This window comes from Monodelphis domestica, chromosome 1 (genome assembly GCF_027887165.1).
Source record: "Monodelphis domestica isolate mMonDom1 chromosome 1, mMonDom1.pri, whole genome shotgun sequence".
Lineage (NCBI taxonomy): Eukaryota > Metazoa > Chordata > Mammalia > Didelphimorphia > Didelphidae > Monodelphis > Monodelphis domestica.
In genome coordinates this window covers 396,362,096-396,385,983 of record NC_077227.1, presented here as the reverse complement: position 1 = coordinate 396,385,983, position 23,888 = coordinate 396,362,096, and the positions used below count along the sequence as shown (strand labels likewise).

Sequence of the window (23,888 nt, the reverse complement as noted above, 5' to 3'; positions counted from 1 at the left end):
ATCATAAGATCATAGATTTGGAGCTGTAAATGTTAATTCATTGTTTCAAATGTAAACTTTTTTTATCATATTGGGGAGAGATTTTTCTATAACTATATTAACAAATCTTCATTTTTTTTTCAAATAGTCGCCATCAGATTAGTTGCTTATTTTTAGAGGGGAAATTCCACTTGTGAATCCAGTGTTGATTTCCAGGGTAGCTCTTTAATGTCCTATTTGATTTATTTTTCTGACATTGGACTTGATATGGATAATCAGAAGGTCAACCAAAAAGGTAATCTTTGTTGCCATATCTTTCAAGAACTGTTGTGTACTATTTTCAAATGATAGCCCCTTCTAGCTCTAAATCTATAATCCAAGGAAGCATATGTGTCTCCTTGGCCAGTATTTGGAGTAGCTGTTACCATATTTGGAGAGAAGCCACAAGAAGACTGCCCTCAAAAGTTGAGTCTTACCAGCTGCCTTCAAATTGAGAATGTGTAGACACAACCACCCTCACTTCTCCAGGGTCTCCCTTATTCATAGTGTTCTATGCATCCCTTTAGAGTTATGGAGTCATTCCATACTAAATTGCTTATTACAGTGTCTGGCACAAACGTTTATTAATTGATCAAATCACTATCTTATTGACTCAGTCTACATTCACTTGAGATCCCACTTTTGATTCTCCTCTTACCAAAGTGAAATCAAAAGTAAAAAACAATTGTGTTAAATCCAAACCAAATGGAAGAAGCCAGTTACCCCTTCTGCCAGTCTGAATTTCCAAATCCTATCGTTCTTCTAAATCACGCTTCTTTGATCGTATACCAAAACCAAGAGGACAGTCATACTCAAAAGTTATTTGATAAAAGGCTACCAAGAATTCTCTGCCTCAAAGTCAAGAGAAGGAAAAAAACAAACACCTCCATACACCACTCTTGCCTCATTCCTTTTCTTTGTTCCCACAGACACAAGGGGATCTTAACCTAGGATCCTCAGATTCCCGTGGATAGATTTCCAGAGGTTCATGATTATAAATGGGGAGGGGGAGATACATCTTTATTTCAATATAATTGGTTCTCTTTATAATACTGTTATGATTTATTTATGTATGCATTTATTGTAATTTATGCATTTAAAAACAGTATTCTGAGAAGTCCATTGGTTTCATCAACAGCTAAAGGGATCCACGCTATAAAATGTTAAGAATCTTTGGGTTAGAGACTACACTCAATTCCTTGTTATCTGACAGGCAAATCTGATGGCAGGATACTTCAGTGGCTGAACCTCAGACAGTCTAGGGCCCCCAAACCAGCACCATCCCCATTCTTTGTGTCTCTTTCCGAAGAGACAATGCAGAATAGATACTGTCAGCCAGAGAGATCAGAACATTTTTTTCTGGCCTTTTATGTGACCTCCAGTCTCTGCCCTTTATTGCAGAGCCCCTGAGGTCAGTCCAGTCCAGCACTTCTGTCTCTCTGTTGTGCCTAAGATAAAAAGAATACAGAGGGAATCAAGGGAACTACTGGAAAACAGAAGAGAAGCTTTTATTTTTACTGCACAAATTACATTCATATCAAGGCAGAAAATAGAAAGATGGATACACTCAACGAAACAATCAATTAACAAGAAAGTATTAAGGGTTTATTGTGTATACCATACTAAGTTGAAATTAAATGTAAAATGTGTTTGTTAAAGTTCCTAATTTTTTAAAAAAGAAAATAATTTTTGTAGCACAGATGATCAAATCACTCCTTAAACAGCTGATATAATTTACCCACAAATCCATTTGGATGTAGACTTTTTTCCCTTTGCTAACTCCTTTATCTCTTGTTCAGTTGCACTTTTTGATATTGGATTATCTAAGATTTCTAAGGATTGTTTTGTTCATTTGGGTATCCTATAGTTTTGTAAGTAATCCATTTCCTTTCACTTCACATGTTTTGCTTTCAAGATAAAGTGGCATAGTAGTCTCTGATACTACTTTTCATTTCCTTTATTCATTGTGAATTTGTCTTGCATGAATTTGATTTTGGTAATATGATTTTCTTCTCATTTAAAAAAATCAGACTAGCTAAAGGTTTTTTTTTTTTAATTTTGTTAGGCTTTTTAAAAATAGCTATTGGTTTTGTTTGTTATTTCCATATTATCATTTTCAACTTTATTTCTCCTTTAGTTTTCATGATTTCAATATAGGTTGGTAAATTAATGATTTTCTAGGTTTCAAATTACATGCTCAGTTTATCAGTTCTCTCATTTTCTATCTTATAAGTGTATATTTTCAGAAAGCGAAATTTGTTCTCTTAGGACTACTTCAGTTCCTGTCACACAGTGAGCCCTTAGTAATTACTCATTGCCTGATAGGCATCCCTAAAATGTTAGTATTTTGTATCATCAACCATTTTACTTAGTTGTTAATTGCTTTTATAATTTGTTCTTTGGCCTGTTCATTATTCAGCATGTCATTACTGATTCTCCATTAAGATCTATATCATTCCCTTACATTTCTTCTATTAACTGCAAATGTCTTGTGTTTCAGATTATTTGGCACGCCTTTAATATTCCTGTCATGTGGTTGGCAAGAGAGTGAAGTAGTTGTTTTCAGCAAAACTTCCCCAACCAAAAAAACCTCAAAACAAGAAAAAATTTCCAACGCTATAAAAGTTAAAGCTGTATCAGCAAGATGAGAAATCAAAGTCACTCAAATTTAGAAATATCAGTTGACTCAGTGGAGAGCCAGGTTTAGAATTGGGAGAACCTGGGTTCAAATGTGACCTCAGATACTTCCTAGCTGTGCCCTGGGCAAAGTCACTTAACCCCTACTCATCTACCTTGGAACCAATAATTAGCTTGATTATAAGATGGAATGAGAGAGAGAGAGAGAGAGAGAGAGAGAGAGAGAGAGAGAGAGAGAGAGAGAGAGAGAGAGAGAGAGAGAGAGGGAGAGAGAGGGAGAGAGAGAGAGAGAGAAAGAGAGGGAGGGAGGGAAGGGGTTAGAGAGAGGGATAGGGAGAGGGAGAGGGAGAGAGAGGGAGAGGGAGAGAGGGGGAGAGGGAGAGAGGGGGAGAGGGAGAGAGGGGGAGAGGGAGAGGGAGGGAGGGAGAGAGAGAGAGAGAGAGAGAGAAAGAGAGAGAGAGAGAGAGAGAGAGAGAGAAGAGAGAGAAGAAAGAAAGAAAGAAAGAAAGAGAGAGAGAGAGAGAGAGGGGGGGGGGGGGAGAAAGGGAGAAGGGGAGAAAGGAAGGAAGAAAGGAAGAAAGGAAGGAAGAAAGGAAGAAAGGAAGAAAGGAAGGAAGAAAGAAAGAAAGAAAGAAAAAGAAAGAAAGAAAGAAAGAAAGAAAGAAAGAAAGAAAGAAAGAAAGAAAGAAAGAAAGAAAGAAAGAAAGAAAGAAAGAAAGAAAGAAAGAAAGAAAGAAAGAAAGAAAGAAAGAAAGAAAGAAAGAAAGAAAGAAAGAAAGAAAGAAAGAAAGAAAGAAAGAAAGAAAGAAAGAAAGAAAGAAAGAAAGAAAGAAAGAAAGAAAGAAAGAAAGCATAATCAACTTGAAAGACTGGTATTAGTTACAAGCCTCCAATATCATCAGCGTAGTAATTCATTCTGAATCCCCCAGATGGCAGAAGAAGCAGAATATTGATCCTGCCTAACACTGCTCAGACTGAGGTTATACACCCATAGGCAAATACAGAGCAGGAGGTGAGGCAGTGAAGAAATGACTGTAAGGAAAGTATGTCCATGCCCAAATGAAACAGGAATGGAGCTACCTAGCTATAGTCTATCCTTTGCTAGTGAAGTTTAGGTAGGGCAGGAATCCAGTTGTTGCTCAGAGTCCTCACATGAAAAGGCTACAAAAACCTATATAGTCTGTAGAGGCAGTTGTTGATCAGTGGTTAGAGCCCTGGGCCAGAAATCAAATCCAGTCTGAGACACTTTCTAGATGTTCAGCATTAGGCAAATCACTTAATCTCTGTATGCCTGACAAAAGAATCCACTGGAGAAGGAAATGGCAAACCACTCTAGCATCCTTGCCAAGAAAACCCCATGGATAGCCATGGTCCATGGGGTCACAAAGAGTCAGACATCACTGAACAACAACTTTATAGTCTGTGGTCTCTGCAAACATGTTTGTGTGCTAGAGAAGTAAAAAGGGAAGGAGTCAGTCAAAGAGTTAAGAAGGAATGTTCAACTAGGAATATAAGAAAAAGGTTAAAATAAAAATGCTCCAAGGAAGAAAGGCTTGATGTAGGCTTCCAAGAAGATAAATTAATGATAGCAGAAGATAGAAGGAAAAAATGAATAAGAGGCCACAAACACAATGAATAAGTATCAGAATTTAAGTGAAAATGACCCAAAAAGAAAAAATCATTGAAAAAGACAACAAATTCTGAAAATTCCCTATAGATCTTGGTTTTTTGAAATCCAGAATTATTCAAATGATAAATTTTAAAATCAGGGAAAGGAAATCCAGTCAGCTCTCAGAAGAGACAGCTTAAAATATATGATAGAAAAGCTCTCTAAAATATAGAGCCTCTGAAGAAAAAAATGATATATTTGTAACTCAAAAATAAAGAAATGGAAGAAAATTTGGCAGAAGAGCAAAAGAAGTTTTTGAAAAACAAATGAATTCTATATAAGCCAAAGCAATTGACTTTGGAGAATAGATGTTCAGGGATAACTTAAGGATTACAGATTTCTCATATAATTTTAAAAGCTTGAATACCATACTCTAAGAAATAACACAAGAAGTATGTCCAAAGATTTTGAAAACGGTGAGGTACTGATTGATAAAACCCACAAATTGCTTACAGAAAAAGATGCCATCCTTGAAACTCCAAGGTATATAGTAGTTAAAGTTCAGAAATTTTAGTGCCAAGTAATGAGTTTTACAAGTAGCCAGGAAGAAAGCCTTCAGTTATGAAGAAAAGTCAATTCAAATACAGTACAGGAGAGTTCTGCATTTCTGAGAAATCAGAGTTAATATGAGAAGATGATATTCAAATAAGCAGAGGAGTCAAGGATACTAGAAAGGCATCAGCTACAAAGCTGAGGCCAAGCATCAGAGAAAAAAAGATCAATTCATAACCAGACACATACATGAATGGTGAACAAAGCTTCCAACACAAGAAAGGTAAGTAAAACTATCAAGAAAAGACTATGCAATGAAATCAGTAATCTCATATTTCCACAGTGAGAAAAAAAGAGGGCTGTGGATAGAACATGGAAGATTAAAAGAAAAACAAACAAAAAAGGGTTATTAAAGGGCAAAAGAATCTTCGGAATTAAATCTTTAAAGAAAACTCACCAGCAGGTAGGTGGCTCAATGGATTGAGAGTCAGGGTTAGAGATGAGAGGTCCTGGATTCAAATATGGCCTCAGAACATTTCCTTAGCTGTGTGACCCTGGGCAAGTCACCTATCCCCCATTGCCCTTACCACTCTTCTCCCTTGGAACCAATACACACTATTGATTCTAATATGGAAGGTGTTGGGGCAGGGGCAGGTTTTTTGTTATTTAAAAAGAAAATTCAAAATTTTAGGAAAAAAGGAAGGAGAAGGATCTGAAATAATATTCCACCAACTAACTCCTGCACTTTCCTATAAATAAATCAATAACATAGGGGTGGGGAGGACACAAAAGAAATTCTTTCTGGTGGAGAGGGAAGGCAAGAGGTAGATGTGGAAGAGATGGAGATGTATTGCCTCCTAGCAGGGATAAAAACAAAACAAGGAGATTTTATTTCTTCAGTTTCTCAATATGCTTTGAGGTAGGATGGAGAGAGGGCATGCAGGGAATAACCGAAGAAAGAATGGAGATGGAATGAAATAGAATGAGGCAACAATTTCTCCCTAGAAGCAGAAATGAAAAGATCTCATTGAAATAAGTTGTTGCAGCGATGAAAATGAGAGACGTCTTCATAATAGGTTTCATCTAAGGGAATGTACACTTCATTCAGTAAATATCATTCCTTCAGCAAGTGCTGAGGTCCATCCCAGGGGAGAGGGAGGGAGGATCTCTGGGGAGGGCGGCCCCCAAGGTGCGGAGGAGGGTGAGTTAATCAAAATAAGAGCAGGGGAAATGCAGCCGCGTGACCCATCCCGAGACCCACCACACCATACTATCTGCTCCATAAAGTGATATTTATAGGAAAGAGACACAGCAGAAGACACTCCCCCAAATCAAAACAAAACAAGGAAAAATCCGAAGGGAAGATGAGAAACTATCTACAGGTACTCTTACATAGGAGTGGGTCAGAGGAAAGGCCCCAATTTCTGTAATCCCCAAAAATCTTGTCACAAGAATCATAGATTAAGGAAGGAGTATTTGAGGGTGTAGCTGATGAATGGGGGGGATAGAATTCTGAATAACTTAGAAGGGACACCATTAAGGAATATAAAATGTTTCTTGAAAAGGGGTGCTACAAAAGAATGTGAATTAGGGGAATTTTAACAACACACTTATCTGAGTGGAGAGAAGGAATGGTCAAAAAGAGGGGAGTGGGACTGTATAAAGAAATAGGAGAAAGAAAAGCTCAAAATCTAAAGTAATTATACACAATGAAACCATTAGAGGCAGCAGGATTCAGGAAAGTATACCAAATGCAGTCAGAGGACATAAAATTAGACACTTCGGCCCCTTATGAGACCTCACCTATGACCTTGGGTAAATTACTTAACCTCCCTAAACATAGATTTTCACATCTATGAAATGAGGGCCTTGAACTAGACGATTGCTAATATCCTGGCTCTAAACCTTTAATCCTATGTCCACCAATACCTCCAACATGTCACTAGCTGCATTTTTGACAGTATTTTGTGTCCTCCTTGATTTTGGACTCCCGTGTGCCAGGCTTGGTCTTACGGGTGCCCAAAAGATCCATTTGCCTTTGGCTGCTTCGTCTCCTCCCAGAACTGACTGGGAATTTAATCTCCAAATATAGGGCATATCAAGGTTTTTAACCTCGGTGCTAAAATTCCTTGAAGGGCCCTGAAGACCCAGTGCTCTGAACTTTAAATATTGTGGGGGAGAGGGGTGGACAAATCTAATTCTAGAAAATAGGATTCAGTAAGGGTTCTCCAAGTTCCAGACCATGATTGCTGAGGGTGGGTGATATAACAATTTTGAAAGCTAAGGCTAAAACTGAGGCCTTTGCTAACTATATTCAAGCAGTTATCTTACTTTAAAACTTATACTAGAATAACCACAAAAGGCCTAAAACCATATAATTAACATTACTGCTAACATTAAAATCTAATCCTCATATTAGGGGGGAAGGGATTTTTCTCTCAAAATCAAATGAAAACTGACCAGATCTATTAGAGTACCAGAGAACAAAACGAAGTTGATATCCACCAATCATTTTCTGAAAACCTCAATAGGAAGAGGTCACAGGAATGTCATTACTCAAATCCAAAGTTCTCACAGAAAAGAAAATACTTAACCAGAAAGAATGATTTCAAATACTAAGGAAACAGTTGGCACAAGACCTGGCAGTTTCTACTCTCAATGAGAGATTTTGGGAAACAATATTCCAAAAAAGCAAAAGAAATAGGTTTATAACCATGAATAATTTAGACCACCAAACTGAGAATAATCCTTGAGGGTAGGAAGGCAGATTAGCCTTGAATAGAATAGACTTTCAAGAATTTTTTTTTATCAAAAGATCAGAGTTGAGTAAGAATTTACACGCACAAGAATTCAGACAAGAAACCTAGAAAGGTAAATTTATTTGAACAACTGGAAGATGTTCTATAGTGATATAGTGCTAATATTCTAACAGAAGGAACAGAACATTAATATCTTCAAATGGTACAGGCAGCTAGGTAGCTCAGTGGATAGAGAGTCAGGTCTAGAGGTGGGAGGTCCCTGGTTCAAGTCTGACCTTAGACACTTCTTAGCTGTGTGACCCTGGGCAAGTCATCTAGCCCCAGTTGCCTAACCCTTACTGCTCTTCTGCCTTGGAACTGATATGCAATATCAATTCTAAGAAGGATTTTTTTAAAAATTGTTTTAAATCTTTGAAGGATATAGAGGGAGTTCAAATTGGTAAAATAGAGGTCCTGGGAGTAGATTGATTCTAATAAGATCTGAAACTTGAGGAGAGAGAAAAGGAATCTGGTCGTGTTGAAAGATGGAACTTATTCTTATAATTGGAGTACAAAGAGTACACAAACAGAAGAAAGGGTGGAGTGAGTGGGCATCAGATGAACTTCATATCTGAATACATCTCTGAAACAATGGAAGGTTGACCACACACAGAGTTTGTTTTAAAAACATGTCAAATGTCAAAAAAGCAGGGATGGGGAGGGGGGAAATGTTAAGAGGGAGGAGGATCCCAAGGAGGGAACAGTCATAACCATAACTTCCTGTTCTTGGAGGAATAAAAAAGGGAAAACTAGAATCTAAAGGAATGCCTCAAATAATAGGGGATTGGTTAAGTAAATTGTGGTATGTGAATATAATGGAAATTACTGGGCCAAAAGATATTTCAGGAACAATTTCTAAGAACAGCAACATTATAAAGAAAAGCTCTGATACCCCTATGAGCCCTGATCAATGCAATGACCAGCCATGTCTCCAAAGGACCAGAGTTATTCATTTCACAGATGAGCACACAGTGCAAAAAAGTTGGAGGGCCACTATGGGGATTCATTTCTCTGGAACATTGCTTGTTTGTTACAAAGATTTTTTTTTTAATTCCTCTCAAAAAAATTCCTCTTGGTTTCTAATTTAGAAGAAAAGATTAACAACAGGCATGCTTTAAGAGAGCCACTGAAAGTTTTTTTTTTTTTAATGTACAGAAGAGAACAGAAGGAAGCAATGATAAGCTGGATGGTTGTTTTTTAATCTTAACCTTCAGTCTTAGAATCAATACTGTATATTGGCTCCAAGGCAGAAGAGCGGTAAGGGCTAGGCAATGGGGGTTAAGTGACTTGCCCAGGGTCCCACAACTAGGAAGTGTCTGAGGCCAAATTTGAACCCAGGACCTCCTGTCTCTAGGCCTGGCTCTCCATCCACTGAGTCACCCAGATGCCCCCAGTTTTGTTTTGTTTTTTTAAAGCAAGTCATATGAAATGGAGAAAAAAGGGGAAAAAATTCATGTCTGTCATCAATACTCACAGCACTTCCCAAATGGTTAAGAGCCATCAATCCAGGAAGCAATCCTGTGAAGATGTGCCCTAGCAAATTCTTCTGTAGGTGCTGCAGCTCCAACTTCCTCGGTGGTCACAGCCATGAAACTAAAGGTTCTCCCCAGAGTTCTTGCCTCTATGGCATGGTCCCATATTAGAAACGGGTATGATGAGATCAGTGGAAACAGTGTTCAAGATACACTACTATCTCTTTTGCCCTAAGGACCGTAAGGATCCCGGGGCCTTTCCTGCCTGATGGCTTCTGCCTTTTAAATGTTCTCTCTCCCCATCAGAACTTATGAGCTTCCATGTTCTCAAGGGCAAGCAGAGCCTGTCTTCTGGCTTTGTGCTTTTGTACCCTCTGTGCTTAGCATGAGGTAAGCACATACCAGTTTTCATTCATTCATCTTCCAATATACATAGTGTTAAAGGCCCTAAAATGTCAGGACAGCCCAAAGGAGCTACTTGTCCAACCAGAGAGCCCTCGGGGCTGGCTAAATCCTATGAAAGAGCACCAGTCTTCCAATGCCAAGCATAATGTGCACTAATTGTTTTCAATCTTTTTTTAAACCACTTGAATGCACTTTGCACATAATGGTATAACAATCACAGCCGAACAACTGGTCTGCTTTGTAACAGTCACGCTGGAAAAGCAGACTGTCTAATCACATCCTAGAAGAGGGGAGAAGGAAGAGAATCTTAGAAGTATCCTTACAGAAAAAAATGATAAATGCTGGGAAAGGTGTGGAAAAAAGGACACTGACGCTCTGTTGGCGTTTGAACTGTTCTGACCATAGTGGAGAACAATCTGGCACTGTGCCCAAAGGGGACAAAATTGTGCCCAACCTTTGACCCAGCAATACCACTACCTGGTCTATGTCCCAGAGAGACAGAACAGAGGAAAAGACTTAATGTGTACAAAAATGTAGCAGCTGGGGGCAGCTACATGGCTCAGTGGATTGAGAGCCAAGCCTGGAAACAGGAGGTCCTGGGTTCAAATTTGACCTCAGATACTTTTTGGCTGTATGACCCTGATCAGGTCACTTAACTCCCATATTTCTTAGTCTTTACTACTGTTCTGCCTTGGAACCAATACATAGTATTCATTCTAAGATGGAACTTATGTTAAGGGTTTAAGTATATGTATCAGCTCTTTTTGTGGTGGTAAAGAAATAGAAACTGAAGAGATGCCCATGGGTTAAGGAATACTTGAAATTGTGGCATATGATTGGAATACTGTTGTGCTATCAGAAATGACAAGCAGGATGAGTTCAGAAAAACCTGGGAACACGTATAGGTACTAATGCATAGTGAAGTTGAGCAGAACCAGAAGCACACTGTACACAGCAACAGCAATAATGTAACGATCAAATGAGATATTCTCAGCAGCATCCAAGACAATTCCCAAGGACCCATGATGAAAAATATTAATTCACCTCCAGGAGAGAACTCATGAATTCTGGGTACAGATTGAAGGACTCTCTTCAAACTTTATTTTTCTTGCTTTTGGGGGGTACCATAGACACACAATGTGGCAAATGTGTTTTGTATGCCTTCACATGTGTAATTGTTATATCACTTGCCTTCTCAGGGAGTGGGAGGGGGGCAGGAAGAGGAGAGTTTGGAACTCAAATTTTTTTAATGTAAAAAAAGCCTCCTTACTCTATCTTGGAGTACGCCTTATAAAGGAAAAGCAAGTAAGTCATCAGTATAGCCCAGTCCACTCTCAGTCGTGGGCCCCCTGAAAGTTATATCTACGTACCATTCAAATTTGAGTCAACATCCATTATTCAATATCATTCAATGTTCCATTTTTGATTCAATATTCAACATTCAAATGATTCATAGTTCACATATGTTTCTTTTACCAAACCAACTAAGACACATTAGGTCACAGAGATATTTAATAGCATTGCAAAATACTGAAATAGCAGGGCAATGATCATTCCCTTCCCCATCCCCTGTATGCACATAGGTAGGTGGTTACACTTGTGGGAGAAAGCACATATAGGAAAAACATATGGTCAGTGAACATGCATAGCGCCAAGGTGACTCCTGCTACTGAGGCAGCATCCCGTGTGATACCATTTTTGTCTCTGATGCTGCTGTTTATCATCCCACCCCAATTTGAGGAGCTGAATTCTCTGCCAGTTAACTGATGTCAGCTTGAAACTCGGCTCTTGCAGTCCATAGGACACTGAGCTAAACAAACTCTGCTGCACTATGATCTTTCTGAATGAATTGCTCTATGATGGGACTCCATCTGCTGCCATCTGCAGCTTTGTGGCCTTCTCCTTGGGTAGAGAGAGGGCCTACTCCCGAGTGTTTGTTTTTTTGTTTTGTTTTTTGAGATTTGGACTGCATTCTAACTGGCCAGTCTACTAGCCAATGGGAAAGACCTCAAAGCATTTGCAGTTCTGCTTCAGATTCACACTTTTTTTTCATTTACTCTCCTTTGGCCTACCACTGTGAGAAAATCTTTGGAACTCTCTTCAACTCCCATCATACACATGATGGGCCATGAAAGGGAAGCACAAACCCACAGACTTTGCTCTTGCTAATATTAGAGGAGACAGAAGGAAACCATATGCCCCAAGGAGAATGAGGCACAGAGCCAAAACAAAAGGGAGAAAGCAACCTTCAGACTTTGTCCTTGCTGATACTAGAATATCAGCACAGCAGGAGCCCCTTGTCTTAAGTTGTATATTATCCTTTTGGTGGGGGTCATGTGTATTTATATAGGTCCCAAGGGTAAATAGATTCCTACTTTCAAATGAAGAGTCAACCTAATGGTTTCAATATACTCTTCTGGTTTTTTTGGCCATTTAAAAAAAATCATCCTTCATTCCTATGTTTATTTGATGTCTTGTTAGTCTGAGTGCTTGCATGGAAGCTAAAAGTCTTTTTGGGTAGAACAAAAGGAACCAGATATTTCCAGGGCTCCCTTGTGAAAGAGGCGTGAAAAATTTGTGAGACGAAATATATCTAAAATTGCACCCAGTATCCTAAAAATATACCTGGATCCATTATTTGGGAAGATACCTGACCATGGGCTAACCTGATGTGTAACTTTTATTGTCTCAAGTTGTCATCTTCACCAATCCCATTTCAGTTATTAAGACCAAACCAAGAGGAAACAAGGTAGATGGGCATAGCACAGCATTGAATTGAGAAGCCACAGTTCAAACTGAGAACTTCAGTTCAAAACAGAGTTCTGCCATTACGTGTATGACCTGGGGAGAGGCACTTCTTTGAGTATTAAACTCATAGATTGCTGCTTTTCTATCACTGTCCCCTATGCTCCATTGACTGAACTGTGGCAGGAACCTCAGAGATGGTCAAGTCAAACCCAGTTCTCAATAGGTACACCTTCCCCCCCGGCTCCAATATCCCAGGCAAGTGATCAGATAAGCCTCCCCCTGGAACTTCTGATGAGGAGCTCATTCTCTTCCTTGGCAAGCAATTTTAACTTTTCAACAATACTAGTTGATTTTTTAAAAATGCAATTTTATTTTTAACTTTCATTGACACATACAGGCATTCAAGACATAAAGAAAATTCTTTAAAAAAGCACATGATGAAATCCAACCCAACAGACTTTAAATAAACATACATGCATCCATCAATTTCCTCTGCATACCACTTATTAACTCTAACCTAAAAGACACTGACTTTAGCCTAATCATATTCTATCATTCTTGTTTTCATTAGCCTTCTTCCCACACACATTTCTGTTGAAAAAGCTCTAATTATAATTTTTTTATTTTTTTACATTGAGTTGAAATATACCTCCGGGTAACTTCTATCTTTTCCTCAAAAAAAGATAACAGCCTTTTTTGGAAGGTAGATATTAGAGATGGAATGAAGCAGAATTGCTCAGGAATGGATCAACTGCTTACAAACCTTGGAGACCATTATTTCCAGGGTTATCATAGGATCATAGATTTATAGCTGGAAGGGACTTTAGATGCCATCTACAAATGAGGAAAATGGGTTTCCACAGAAGTTAAGTGACTTGCCCAAGGCCACTTTCAGTTGTGTTGGACTCCTGTGACCCCTCTTTCAGGGTTTTCTTGGCAAAGATATTATGGTTTGCCCTTTCCTTCTCCAGCTCAGTTGAGGGAACTGAGGCAAACAGGGTTAAGTGATTTGTCCAGGATCATACAGCTAGTAAGTGTCTGAAGCTGGATTTGAACTCGGGAAAATGATTCCCAGCCCAGGGCTCTATCCTTTGTACCACTTAGTTGCCCCCAAGGTCACAGAGGTAATTAATGGCAAGGCTAGGATTTGAACCAATGTTCTCTGATTTCAAATTCAATGCTCCTTCCACTATGCCAGTTAAAGATATCTTTGGGAAAGGAATTCACACTTAGCAGGACCTTTGGGAGACGGACTCTACTGGACCTCAGGGGGATAGCCTCTGCCCAAATCCCAGGGGCCCTTCCCTTACATCCCATGCCGTGAAGATAGGGATCCCCTTGGATACGGTCTCCATGACCTGGAACTCCCGGAATCCATGGAGGCCCTCACGGAATATCTTGCACACTCGAATCATCAGGATGATCTCCTTAATCAACTGTTTAAACCGACCCTGAAAAGTACCACAGGGAATACAAGGAAAATAGTCATGTTAGCATTCAATTCAATTCAAGTCAATAGGTTTTTATCACATTTTATTTTTATGAAGCTCTTTAATTAAGTGCTTATTAAACTCTTATTAAATGATTGTGAAAAATATCTTTATTGAGTAAAACACTGGGGATATAAAGATGATGAACAAAGGCATTGCCGTGGTAACCAAAGTTTGCTGGGATGCTATACTAGGCATGATTAAGATGAGGTTCCCTGACTTTGGGGAATGAAGCTGAACTTGCTCTCTGTTACAGCACCAGAAATCCCATCATTTGGAATAAATACCACCCATTTGGCTTGAACTTGGCCCTCCCTTTGCAGCCTATTTCAAAATGCAAAACCTCCTTGTCAGAGATCACAAGTCAGTAATGTAATAAAAATGAGTTTATCAAATTGTTCTTTTCACTAACAGCAGAAGTCAAGAATCCCAGAGCCAAAAGAAGACTCTCACCACCACGCCTCTGGCCACACTATTTCCTTCCTATGTCTGGAATGCCCTCTCCCCTCCTCCTTCCTAATCATCCTTTCAAGCTTAACTCAAATCCTTCTCTATGAGAGCTGAACCCCCAAGGTCCCTTTGGTAAATGACACTGAACCTTACAAAGCTTATGATTTGAACCTCTCTGATAAAGTGATCGTTACTTCTCCAGCCATCTCTCTGTGAGTTGAGTCCCCCACTAGACAGTAAATTCCACAAGGACAGAGACCAATAGTGCAAGAACCAAGTCTAATTTAAATTTTGTTTTCTACAGCACCCAGCACAGGATTCTGCCCAAAACAGGCATTTAAACAGAACTTCAGAGAGCATCTAGTCTGTACTCAAACCTGGAGGCCTTTGCTTAGATACCTTAAGTAATGAGGGAGGCTCTCACTACTTCTTCAGGTAGGCCATTCCATTGGACAGCTCTGACTGTGAGGAAGTTCTTCCTTCTACTGAGTAACTTCTACCCAGATGGGTCTTAGTTTTACCCTCTGGAACCATAAAAAACAATTCTACTTCTGAATCCACCTGATAGCCAGATAGATAGACGGATGGATGGATGGATGGATGGATAAATATTTAGGCATCAATCGTGTCCCTGTGACTTTTGCAAAAAAAAAAAATAACCACAATGGGTTCCATGATCAGATCTGGGTTCTTTTAGATCTTTGACATAGTCATTTGTCTGGATCTGGAGATCTAATTTTATTTCAAGTATCTGGGTGTCCTCTTCTAAAGTATGTAGAACTAAAAAGGTCCATCCTGGTTATCTAATCCACCTCATTTCCCAGCTGTGGTAGCTGAGGCCCAGAGAAGTCATGTGTCCTAGGTCACAGCAGACAGAGCTGATATTTGAAACAAGGTCCTTGACTCTGGTCAGGCCCGGCATTGACTCTTTTCACGGTCACACCACCTTTTACAGGGTGCCAGAGTTGGTGAAGGATTGATGGAAGAGGGAAAAGAGGCCAGAAAAGAGCCTTTCTGCTCAGAGCTGGCTGGCTCAGTTGCTAGAAATACAAAAGAACTGCAAAAATATGAAAGCAAAATAGGATATTCCTGGAGAAGTCATACTATGGTTTAGAGGCAGCAGGTGAAGCAGTTGACAGAGCCCTTGGCCCAGGATTGGAAAGACGACTTTAAATCCAGCTTGGGATGTTTATTGGCTGTGTGACCTTGGGCAAGTCACTTAATCTCAGTTTACCTTGATTTTTTTCTCTGTAAAATAGGATTCTTTACAACACTTAGCCCAAAGGATCACTGTGAAGTTAAAATGAGATGATATTTGTAAAGCATTTAGCACAGTGCCTGGCACCTAGTGGGTGCTATGTAAAATGTTTATTTCCTTCTCTCTTCCCCTTTTCAGCTAAGGAGGAGAAGGATGTTTTTTTAGAATGTAGTGTCTGCACTAGCAAGAGGCTGCAGATGTTGAGGGAATAGTGCATGAAGAGTCAACAAAGAAAGAGGAAGAATAGGAGGACGAGGAGGAAATTGTAGCTCTCTCAGAGGGGAGAGAAGCCACAAGGTAGGAAGATAGAGACAGGATAGAATTTTTGGATACCACGAGGGGGATGATGGAGTCAAATTAGAGATATGAGGTGGTCAGAATGAGTCTTTATTAATTATCAATGAGCCACAGCCAAGCTCTGATCAAAGGACCATTCTGTAGGCTTTTTACCAGTCCAGAGATCCACATTTAATACCACACAGGTCAGAGAGATGAATAGAGAAAGATTAAAGATGGAGCTTGGCCAGAGGCCAAGCTCCTGCAAGGACAGCCATCAGCTAGCCTGAAAGAGAAGAGAGAGCGAGGTGGAGCTTGCTGGGCTAAATATAGTTTTTGATATGCAAATATACACAGTACATAGGGATGATTCTCATTGGTTAATGACAAGGCATAGGTGTGGTTTCTCTTAACCAGGGGAGAACAAAGAAACCTGTTTTCCCGCCTAACCTGGGAGAAACTGGGGTCAAGGGTCAGAGGCCTTCCCAGCCATGAGCAATACTGAGCATGCTCAAGACTGAGCATGCTCTCTTTTAAGGCAATCTGCACATACCAACTGTTCCCCTTGCCCATAGCTAGGGGTGGACTGCTACAGAAATAATAACAACTGACATTTATATAGTGTATGGAAGTCTACAAAGTGCTTCATACCCATGGCCACTCATTTCCACTAAAGGGCTTCTATAATTCTTGTAATTACATAGATATGCAAGTGTTTTTCTCCATTAGGCTTTTTTATTTAAACCCTCATGTTCTGCCTTAGAATTGATACTATTAGGTCTGAGGCAGAAGAGAGGTAAGGACTAGGCAACTAGAGTTAAGTGACCTGCCCAGGGTCACACAGCTAGGGCTGATTTGAATCCAGAGTTTATTTGGATATTTAATTTGTGATTTGGGTTTTATAAGATTATTCTCTTACAAATAAAGAATAATATGGAAATGGATTTTGCATGATAAATGTAAAGATTAAAATGAATATCCCATAACTATTATATTTTAAAAGTTGTATTAATAACTAAAATAAAACTTACACCTAACTCAGCTGGGGTTGCAAGAGAAGAGAGAAAGAGGGAGGTGACGCCTCAGAACTTATACAAACATGACCATGCAAAGTCATAGAGAGATTAAAAGGAATTCTGAGGAATACTAAGGGACTTCTAGGGGATGAAGTCCAAAGGTTCAAAATCTCCATTTATACATAATACATATATAACCCAGTGGAATTGCTTGGCAACTCCAGGAGCAGGGAGGGAAGAGGGAAGGAGACAACATGAATCATGTAACTTTGGAAAACTTATTTGGAAACTTGTTATTGGAATAAAATGAAGAAATTTTTAAAAAAAAAAGACATAAATTATTTGAATCCAGATCCTCCTGACTCCAAGCCTGGCTCTCTATCCACTGAGCCACCTAGCTGCCCCTTCCTCCATTAGACTTGAAGCATCTTCAAGGTAGGTGCCATCTGTATTTTTCACTTTTGGGGAAGACCCAGTGCATCAAACATCCTCCCTCACCATCCAAAGTGCACATTTACACCATACCTAATAAGGAGCTCTCCTTGTAGCAGACACTCACCAAAAACTGAGTGACTTCACAGGCAGCCTGGTGGGAGTCAGGCCACCTGAGTTCAAATTCTGATTGACACCAACTCAATGTCTGACCATGGTCAAGTTCTTTTTGTTCTCTGAGCCTTGGGTTCCTTAACTGTAAATCCCAAGGTAGGATCTCCAAGGTTCCTCCCAAGATGCAACACTCTATGGTTCCAATTCACTTTGAGCTCCCAGTTTCCTCATCTATAAAATGAGGAATGATAACATCTATCCAGTCTACTCCCTAATGTTGTAATGCAGATCAAACTCGAGAAGTTGTCTATTAAAGTGCTCTATAAACATAGAACTCAGCTGGTCTGCTCTTGGAATCCCTGCTAGGGGTGAGGTTGAGACTGAGAACCTGAGCTCCAGGGTTCTGAGTTGCAGTAGGTCTAAAAGCCCTTAGGGTGTCCATACTAAGTCCAGCATCAAAATGGTGAGTTCCTAGGATTTGGAAGCCACCAGCCTGCCTAAAGAGGTGCAAAGTGGCTCAGGTCTAAAATGGAGCAGGTCAAAGCTTCTGTGCTAATTAGCAGTGTGATCAGCTTCACTTCCAGCCTAGGTAAAATTGGGAAATCTAGTCTCCCCCCTTAAAAAACAAATAAACAGGGGCCATTGGGTGGCCCAGTGGATTGAGAGTCAGATCCAAAGACAGGAAGTCCCGGGTTCAAATATGGCCTCAGAACTTCTAGCTGTGTGACCCTGGGTAAGTCACTTCACCCCCATGGCCTAGCCCTTACCACTCTTCTGCCTTAGAACTGATACACAATATTGATTCTAAGACAGAAGGTAAGGGTTTAAAAACAAACAAAAATCCTATTCTATACTTCTAAACTTTTTTTTTTTTCCAGGAGAAGGTAGTACAGCACAGTGGATACAAGGATAAGCAAATCTTGCCACTTACATCCATATTAGCTTTAAACTCTCAGTGCCCCCAGCAACTCTCTAAGACTACAAGCTGTTAGAGACTTAAACAGAGCTACATTGGTTGGAGCTAGTTTCAGCACTGGGAAAAACAAAATTATGGGTCCAGAACCACCTCACTCCACCATTCCCATAGCTATAGATATAAATATGTACGTGGATGAGATTGATGTGAGTGCTTCCTTTGATCTCTGGCCCCCTTTGCAGTTGTAGCCTGGAGGTCATATGAACCTGGGAATGTATGAGTATGAGCCTCTCCTCATTTGTGGTGAGAATTTTTTTTCTACCCTTCCCTTCTGGCTTAGAATCAATATTGTATATTGGCTCCAAAGCAGAAGAGTGATGATAAGAGCTAGGCAACAGGGTCAAGAGACTTGCCCAGAGTCACACAGCCAAGAAGTGTCTGAGGTCAGATTTGAACCCAGGATCTCCCATCTCTAGGCCTCACTCTCAAACCACTGAGCTACCTAAATACCCCGGAGAATGATTTGCTGCCAACTCTGCCCAGTGTACAAATGTCAAGGCTTAAACACCAGGTAACATGTTTCCAGAAAATTCAGGGTGGCTGGTCACCTCCTCCTCCAATCTAAACCCTTTGATGCCACTGACCTAAATGAAAACAACACTCAATACTAACCACTGGATGCTAACCAATCTAGATCCCAGACCACTGATCCTGACACATCCTTCCATCTCAGCAGAGACATGGGGAACTACAGCAAATATTGATTAAGTACTTACGAGGTATTGGGCACTAGGCACAGCTGACACTGAGAATACAAGGGCAAAAGTGAAACAGTCCCTGTCCTCAAAGAGACAACATGTACATATACAATATATAAAAGATACATACAAAATAGACACAAGGTAACTTTAGAGGGGAAGGCAAGAGCCGCTAGCACAGTTATGGCGAACCTATGGCACAAGTGTCAAAGATGGCACATAGAGCCTTCTCTCTGAGCACTTGACCACCCTAACACCCCCCACCCCCACCCCAGTTGGTTACTAGAGAGGCAGAGGGACTCAGGCAGAGATGCTCCCCTCCCCCTCTCCACCACACCTAATGGCATTTTTTCATATTCCCTCTGCCCAGAAGTCAATGGGAGCTCACAGTAAGGTGGGCAGCTCACCAACAGCAGGAACAGGAAATAGGCCTGTATGACTGAGTCTAGAGTGCATGGAGAGGGCTCCCAGTTTCAGGGGATTAGGTAATAAGGTTGAATACTAAAGAGACAAACTAATACTGAAGTCTACAGGTAAAGGGAGAGAGCCCTTTGGAGTTTGAGAAAGAGGCAACAGTGACCTGTTTTAGGAAAATCCCTTTGGCTGAGTACTTCGAAGACAATTTGGAAAGAGGAGAAGCTTGAGGCAAGGGACCAATTAGGAGGTTTCTGTAGTAGTCTAAATGAGAGGTGATGCTATACTGTCAGATGAATCACTGGGTCATTTTTTCTTAAGCCAACTTGTTTTGTGTTATAGGGGGATGGGAGATTGTTTTTTTTAAACTCTTACCTCCTGTCTTGGAATCAATACTGTGCATTGCTTCCAAGACAGAAGAACAGTAAGAGCTAGGCAATGGAGGTTAAATGACTTGTCCAGGATCACACATCTAGAAAGTGTCTGAGACCAGACTTGCACCCAGGACCTCCCATCTCTGGGCCTGACTCAATCAACCTTATTAGCTACCTAGCTGCCCCCAGGGTAGGAGATTTAAAGAGAAGTAATTGTGGTATAAAAATGAAGAAGAAGAATAAAGCTTGAATTTTAAAAATAGTCTGCTGGGGAATAGTGTTGAGAATTTGTGCAAAGAAAGCCTCACTAATATACAAGAAGAGAAAGTGAATTTTCAACTGAAAGAAGTAAAATTAATAAAAACAATCCAAACAGCAAAGGGGAAAAACTAGGCTATTTGGGATGTGAAACTGCACAAAATCTGTTGCCTATTTTAGCCAAGTAGCTAGTGGGCTGAGTGGGCTAGTTAGTTTGTACACATGGGATTTATTAGTCATCTCTCAACTTCTTTGGGCCCTTGTGTGGGAGCTCCAAAGATGAGTAGATTCACTTTCTAAAGGATGAGGGAAGGGAGCAGCTGGGTGGCTCAGTGGATTGAGAGTCAGGCCCAGAGATGGGAGGTCATGGATTCAAGTGTGGCCTCAGACACAGGTCAGACACTTCCTAGCTGTGTGACCCTGGGCAAGTCAATTAACCACCATTACCTAGCCCTTCCCACTCTTCTGCCTAAGAACCAATACCCAGTATTGATTCTAAGATTGAAGGTATGGGTTTAAAAATACATTTTTTTTAAATAAAGGAAAACCCTAGTTTAGAAAGTTCTAGGCCTCAGATCCAGGCAGGTAAGAGAAGTCAGTGGCAAAAAAACCATTGCTAGAAAGGATGACTTTCTGGGAAAGGAGAAATGTATTTCAAACATAAGCCCTGTTGTGGCACATTCCATTAATGTGTATCTGGCAAGTTATATTTTCATTTTTTTTAAGTAAAATATTGCCTACTCAAACATAGGCCATTTTTTAAAGTTAATCAAACAAATAAACTAAAATGTAATAAAACTTAGTCATGCATAATACAACAATCCATGCTTTAAAATTTAAAAGGGCTTTGGGGACAGCTAGATGGTTCCTATAGATTGAAAGCCAGGTCCAGAGATGGGAAATCCTGGGTTCAAAGACACTTCCTAGCTGGGGTGACCCTGGCCAAGTCATTTAACTCTCATTGCCTAGCCCTTACCTCTCTTCTACCTTGGAACCAATACAAAGGTATTGATTATAAAACAGAAGGCCAGGGTTTTAAAAAAAGAAAAACAACAACAAAAAACTAAAAGAGCTTATCATATAATTAAATTAAAATGCAGGATTTTTTTTTGAATGCCTGGGCATACTAGGCAAACAATACCTGTAGACACAAAGTAATTTAAAAACAATAGCTATTAACATATACCTTAAAAATTTGTTTATTTTTGGGGGGGGGGGCACAGAGTAGGAGTTTAATAAATGCTTATTTCTGGGCAGCAAGGTGGCTCAAGAGATGGAGAGCCAGATCTAGAGACAGGAGATCCTAGGTTCAAATCTGGCTTCAGACACTTCCTAGCCAGGTGACCCAGGGCAAGTTACTTAATTCCAATTGCCCAGACCTTAAAGGTCTTCTGCCTTGGAAATGATACTTAGTACCAATTCTAAGACAGAAGATACAGGGCTTTTTTTGTTTTCATCTTTTTTTTATCATTTTCTTTTCCTCCCCACCCCCCCCACCACCACCACCTTTCCCTCTCCTATAGCCGACACACGATTCCACTGGGTGTCACATGTGTTCTTGACTCGAACCCATTTCCCTGTTGTTGGAATTTGCATTATAGTGTTCATTTAGAGTCTCTGCTCAGTCATATCCCCTCAACCCCTGTAGTCAAGCAGTTGCTTTTCCTCGGTGTTTTTACTCCCACAGTTTATCCTCTGCTTGTGGGTAGTATTTTTTAGATCCCTGCAGATTGTTCAGGGACATTGCATTGACACTAATGGAGAAGTCCATCACCTTCTATTGTACCACAATGTATCAGTCTCTGTGTACAATGTTCTCCTGGTTCTGCTCCTTTTGCTCTGCATCACTTCCTGGAGGTTGTTCCAGTCTCCATGGAATTCCTCCACTTTATTATTCCTTTGAGCACAATAGTATGACATCACCAACATATACCACAGTTTGTTCAGCCATTCCCCAATTGATGGGCATCCCCTCGTTTTCCAATTTTTGGCCACCACAAAGAGCGCAGCTATGAATATTCTTGTACAAGTCTTTTTCCTTATTGTCTCTTTGGGGTACAAACCCAGCAGTGCTATGGCTGGATCAAAGGGCAGACAGTCTTTTATCACCCTTTGGACATAGCCTTAAAAAAATTTTAAGCCCACATAGCACCTCTTTTCCTCTGCCCTCCTAGAGTTCCCTGATGTCACCATTTCTTTTCTTCCCAAATCCCCCAAGATAGAACTTAGATTTTTTCACTGGGACTTCTAGTGTCCTAAACACAAAAAGGAATAACATTCATCATCACGAGAGGGCACCCATCCCTTGCTTCCTCATTCCAATTTTATGAGCATTCTTATCCAGTTGTATAGACTGAGGAGAGAGTCTTTATCCCTTTGTTGTTGTTGCCACTGAATCATGTCCAACTCTCTTCCTGACCCCAATTGAGGTTTTCTTGGCAAAGATACTGGAGTAATTAGCCATTTTTTTTTCTCTAGTTCAATTTTATAGATAAGGAGCTGAGACAAACATAGGTAAGTGACTTGTCCAGAATCACACACACAATTAGTAAATATCTGAGACCAAAACTGAACTCAGGAAGATGAGTCTTCCTAACTCCAAGCCCTGCCCTCAGTCCACTGAACTAGCTAGCTGCTTGCAAGGCAAACAGAGCTTAAGTGATTTACTGTTGGTCAAACAGCTGTTAAATGTCTGAGGTTAGCTTTGAATTTAGGTCTTCCTGACTACAGGGCCAATTCTCTATTCTTTGAGCCATCTAGCTTCCTCCAAAAACCTTAAAGGACATTTTTTTTAAACCCTTACCTTCTGTTTTGGAATCAATACTGTGTACTGGTTCCAAAGCAGAAGAGGGGCTAGGACTAGGCAAGGGGGGTTAAGTGACTCACCCAGGGTCATACAACTAGGAAGTGTCTAAGGTCACATTTGAACCTAAGACCTCTTGTCTCTAGGCATGGCTCTCAATCTACTGAGCCCACCCAGCTGCCCCCAAGGGCAATATTTTTTATATTTATATATATATTATAAAATATATATATATATTTATATATATAGTCAAACTAAAATGTAATTGAACTTATTTATATTTTTACAAAAACAGAACTAACTATCCATGCTTTAAAATAAGATAACTTATCATACAATTAAAATTCAAAACCATTTTTTTTTTAGATATTAGGACTGGCAAATCCAGTAGGCATCTCTGATTTGGAAAATAAAGTGATACAGAAACAATAGATATCAATACACATTAAAAATATATTTTAAGCCCATATAGGCACTTCTTTGCCTTCCTAGATCCCCTGAGGTGTCACTACGTTTCCCTTCCCAAGTCTCCCAAGATATACCTTGGAATGTCTCCCTGAGCCTCTGGTTCCATATTTTCTGGAGTAAAATCGACAGAATTCATTAAAACAAGACTTGGCACCCCAGTATTTCTTCCTTATTCTAAGCATTTCTGCAACAACAACCAAAAAAAAAAAAAGTCCCCAGAGGGCCTGAGGAAAAAGTTTTTTTCTCAACCTCCACACCTCCTCGTCAACTTTTCAAAAGGTAACCAGGGAAGCAACCAGATGAGGTCACAAAGGCAGCTAGATAACGACAGAACGTCACAGCTGGAAAGCTTTAAAGCCAAATCAATCTAGTAATGACTGATTCATCCCTCAGACATCCGCCAACTTGCTCGTTTTAGACTGAAGAAAGGAATCCACAAAGAGGGGAGAAGGGATTTGTCTAGCTTTTATTCCTTAAGAAGTTAATGGCAGAGCTGAACTCTCATCGAGGGTACCCGCCTCTCTAGACCTGAGACTCATAATTTTCCATATAGCACTTCTAACACCAACCCGTGAGGCAGGGTGATAACTGAAAGCAAAAACTCTTGAAGACCTAGTCTCGC

At 40.1% G+C, this 23,888-nt stretch overlaps 1 protein-coding gene and 1 long non-coding RNA gene across 2 annotated transcripts in view; one reads left to right on the top strand and one right to left on the bottom strand.

Annotated features, from left to right (window-relative positions):
* Nucleotides 1–2,661, top strand: part of LOC103102540 (uncharacterized) — a 45,420-nt gene extending 42,759 nt beyond the window's left edge. Inside the window, exon 5 of the long non-coding RNA XR_008915217.1 lies at nucleotides 2,519–2,661. This is a non-coding gene — a long non-coding RNA (uncharacterized LOC103102540). The remainder of the gene's footprint in view (nucleotides 1–2,518) is intronic.
* The window catches only part of CNBD2 (cyclic nucleotide binding domain containing 2), a 91,627-nt gene extending 68,077 nt beyond the window's left edge, over nucleotides 1–23,550 (bottom strand). Inside the window, exons 1-2 of the mRNA XM_007474258.3 lie at nucleotides 23,341–23,550; nucleotides 13,550–13,690 (exon numbers count right to left, since the gene is read on the bottom strand). Coding sequence (XP_007474320.1) covers nucleotides 13,550–13,690; nucleotides 23,341–23,448 — 249 coding nt within the window. The 5' untranslated portion in view covers nucleotides 23,449–23,550. The remainder of the gene's footprint in view (nucleotides 1–13,549; nucleotides 13,691–23,340) is intronic.
* Nucleotides 23,551–23,888: the final 338 nt, after the last annotated feature.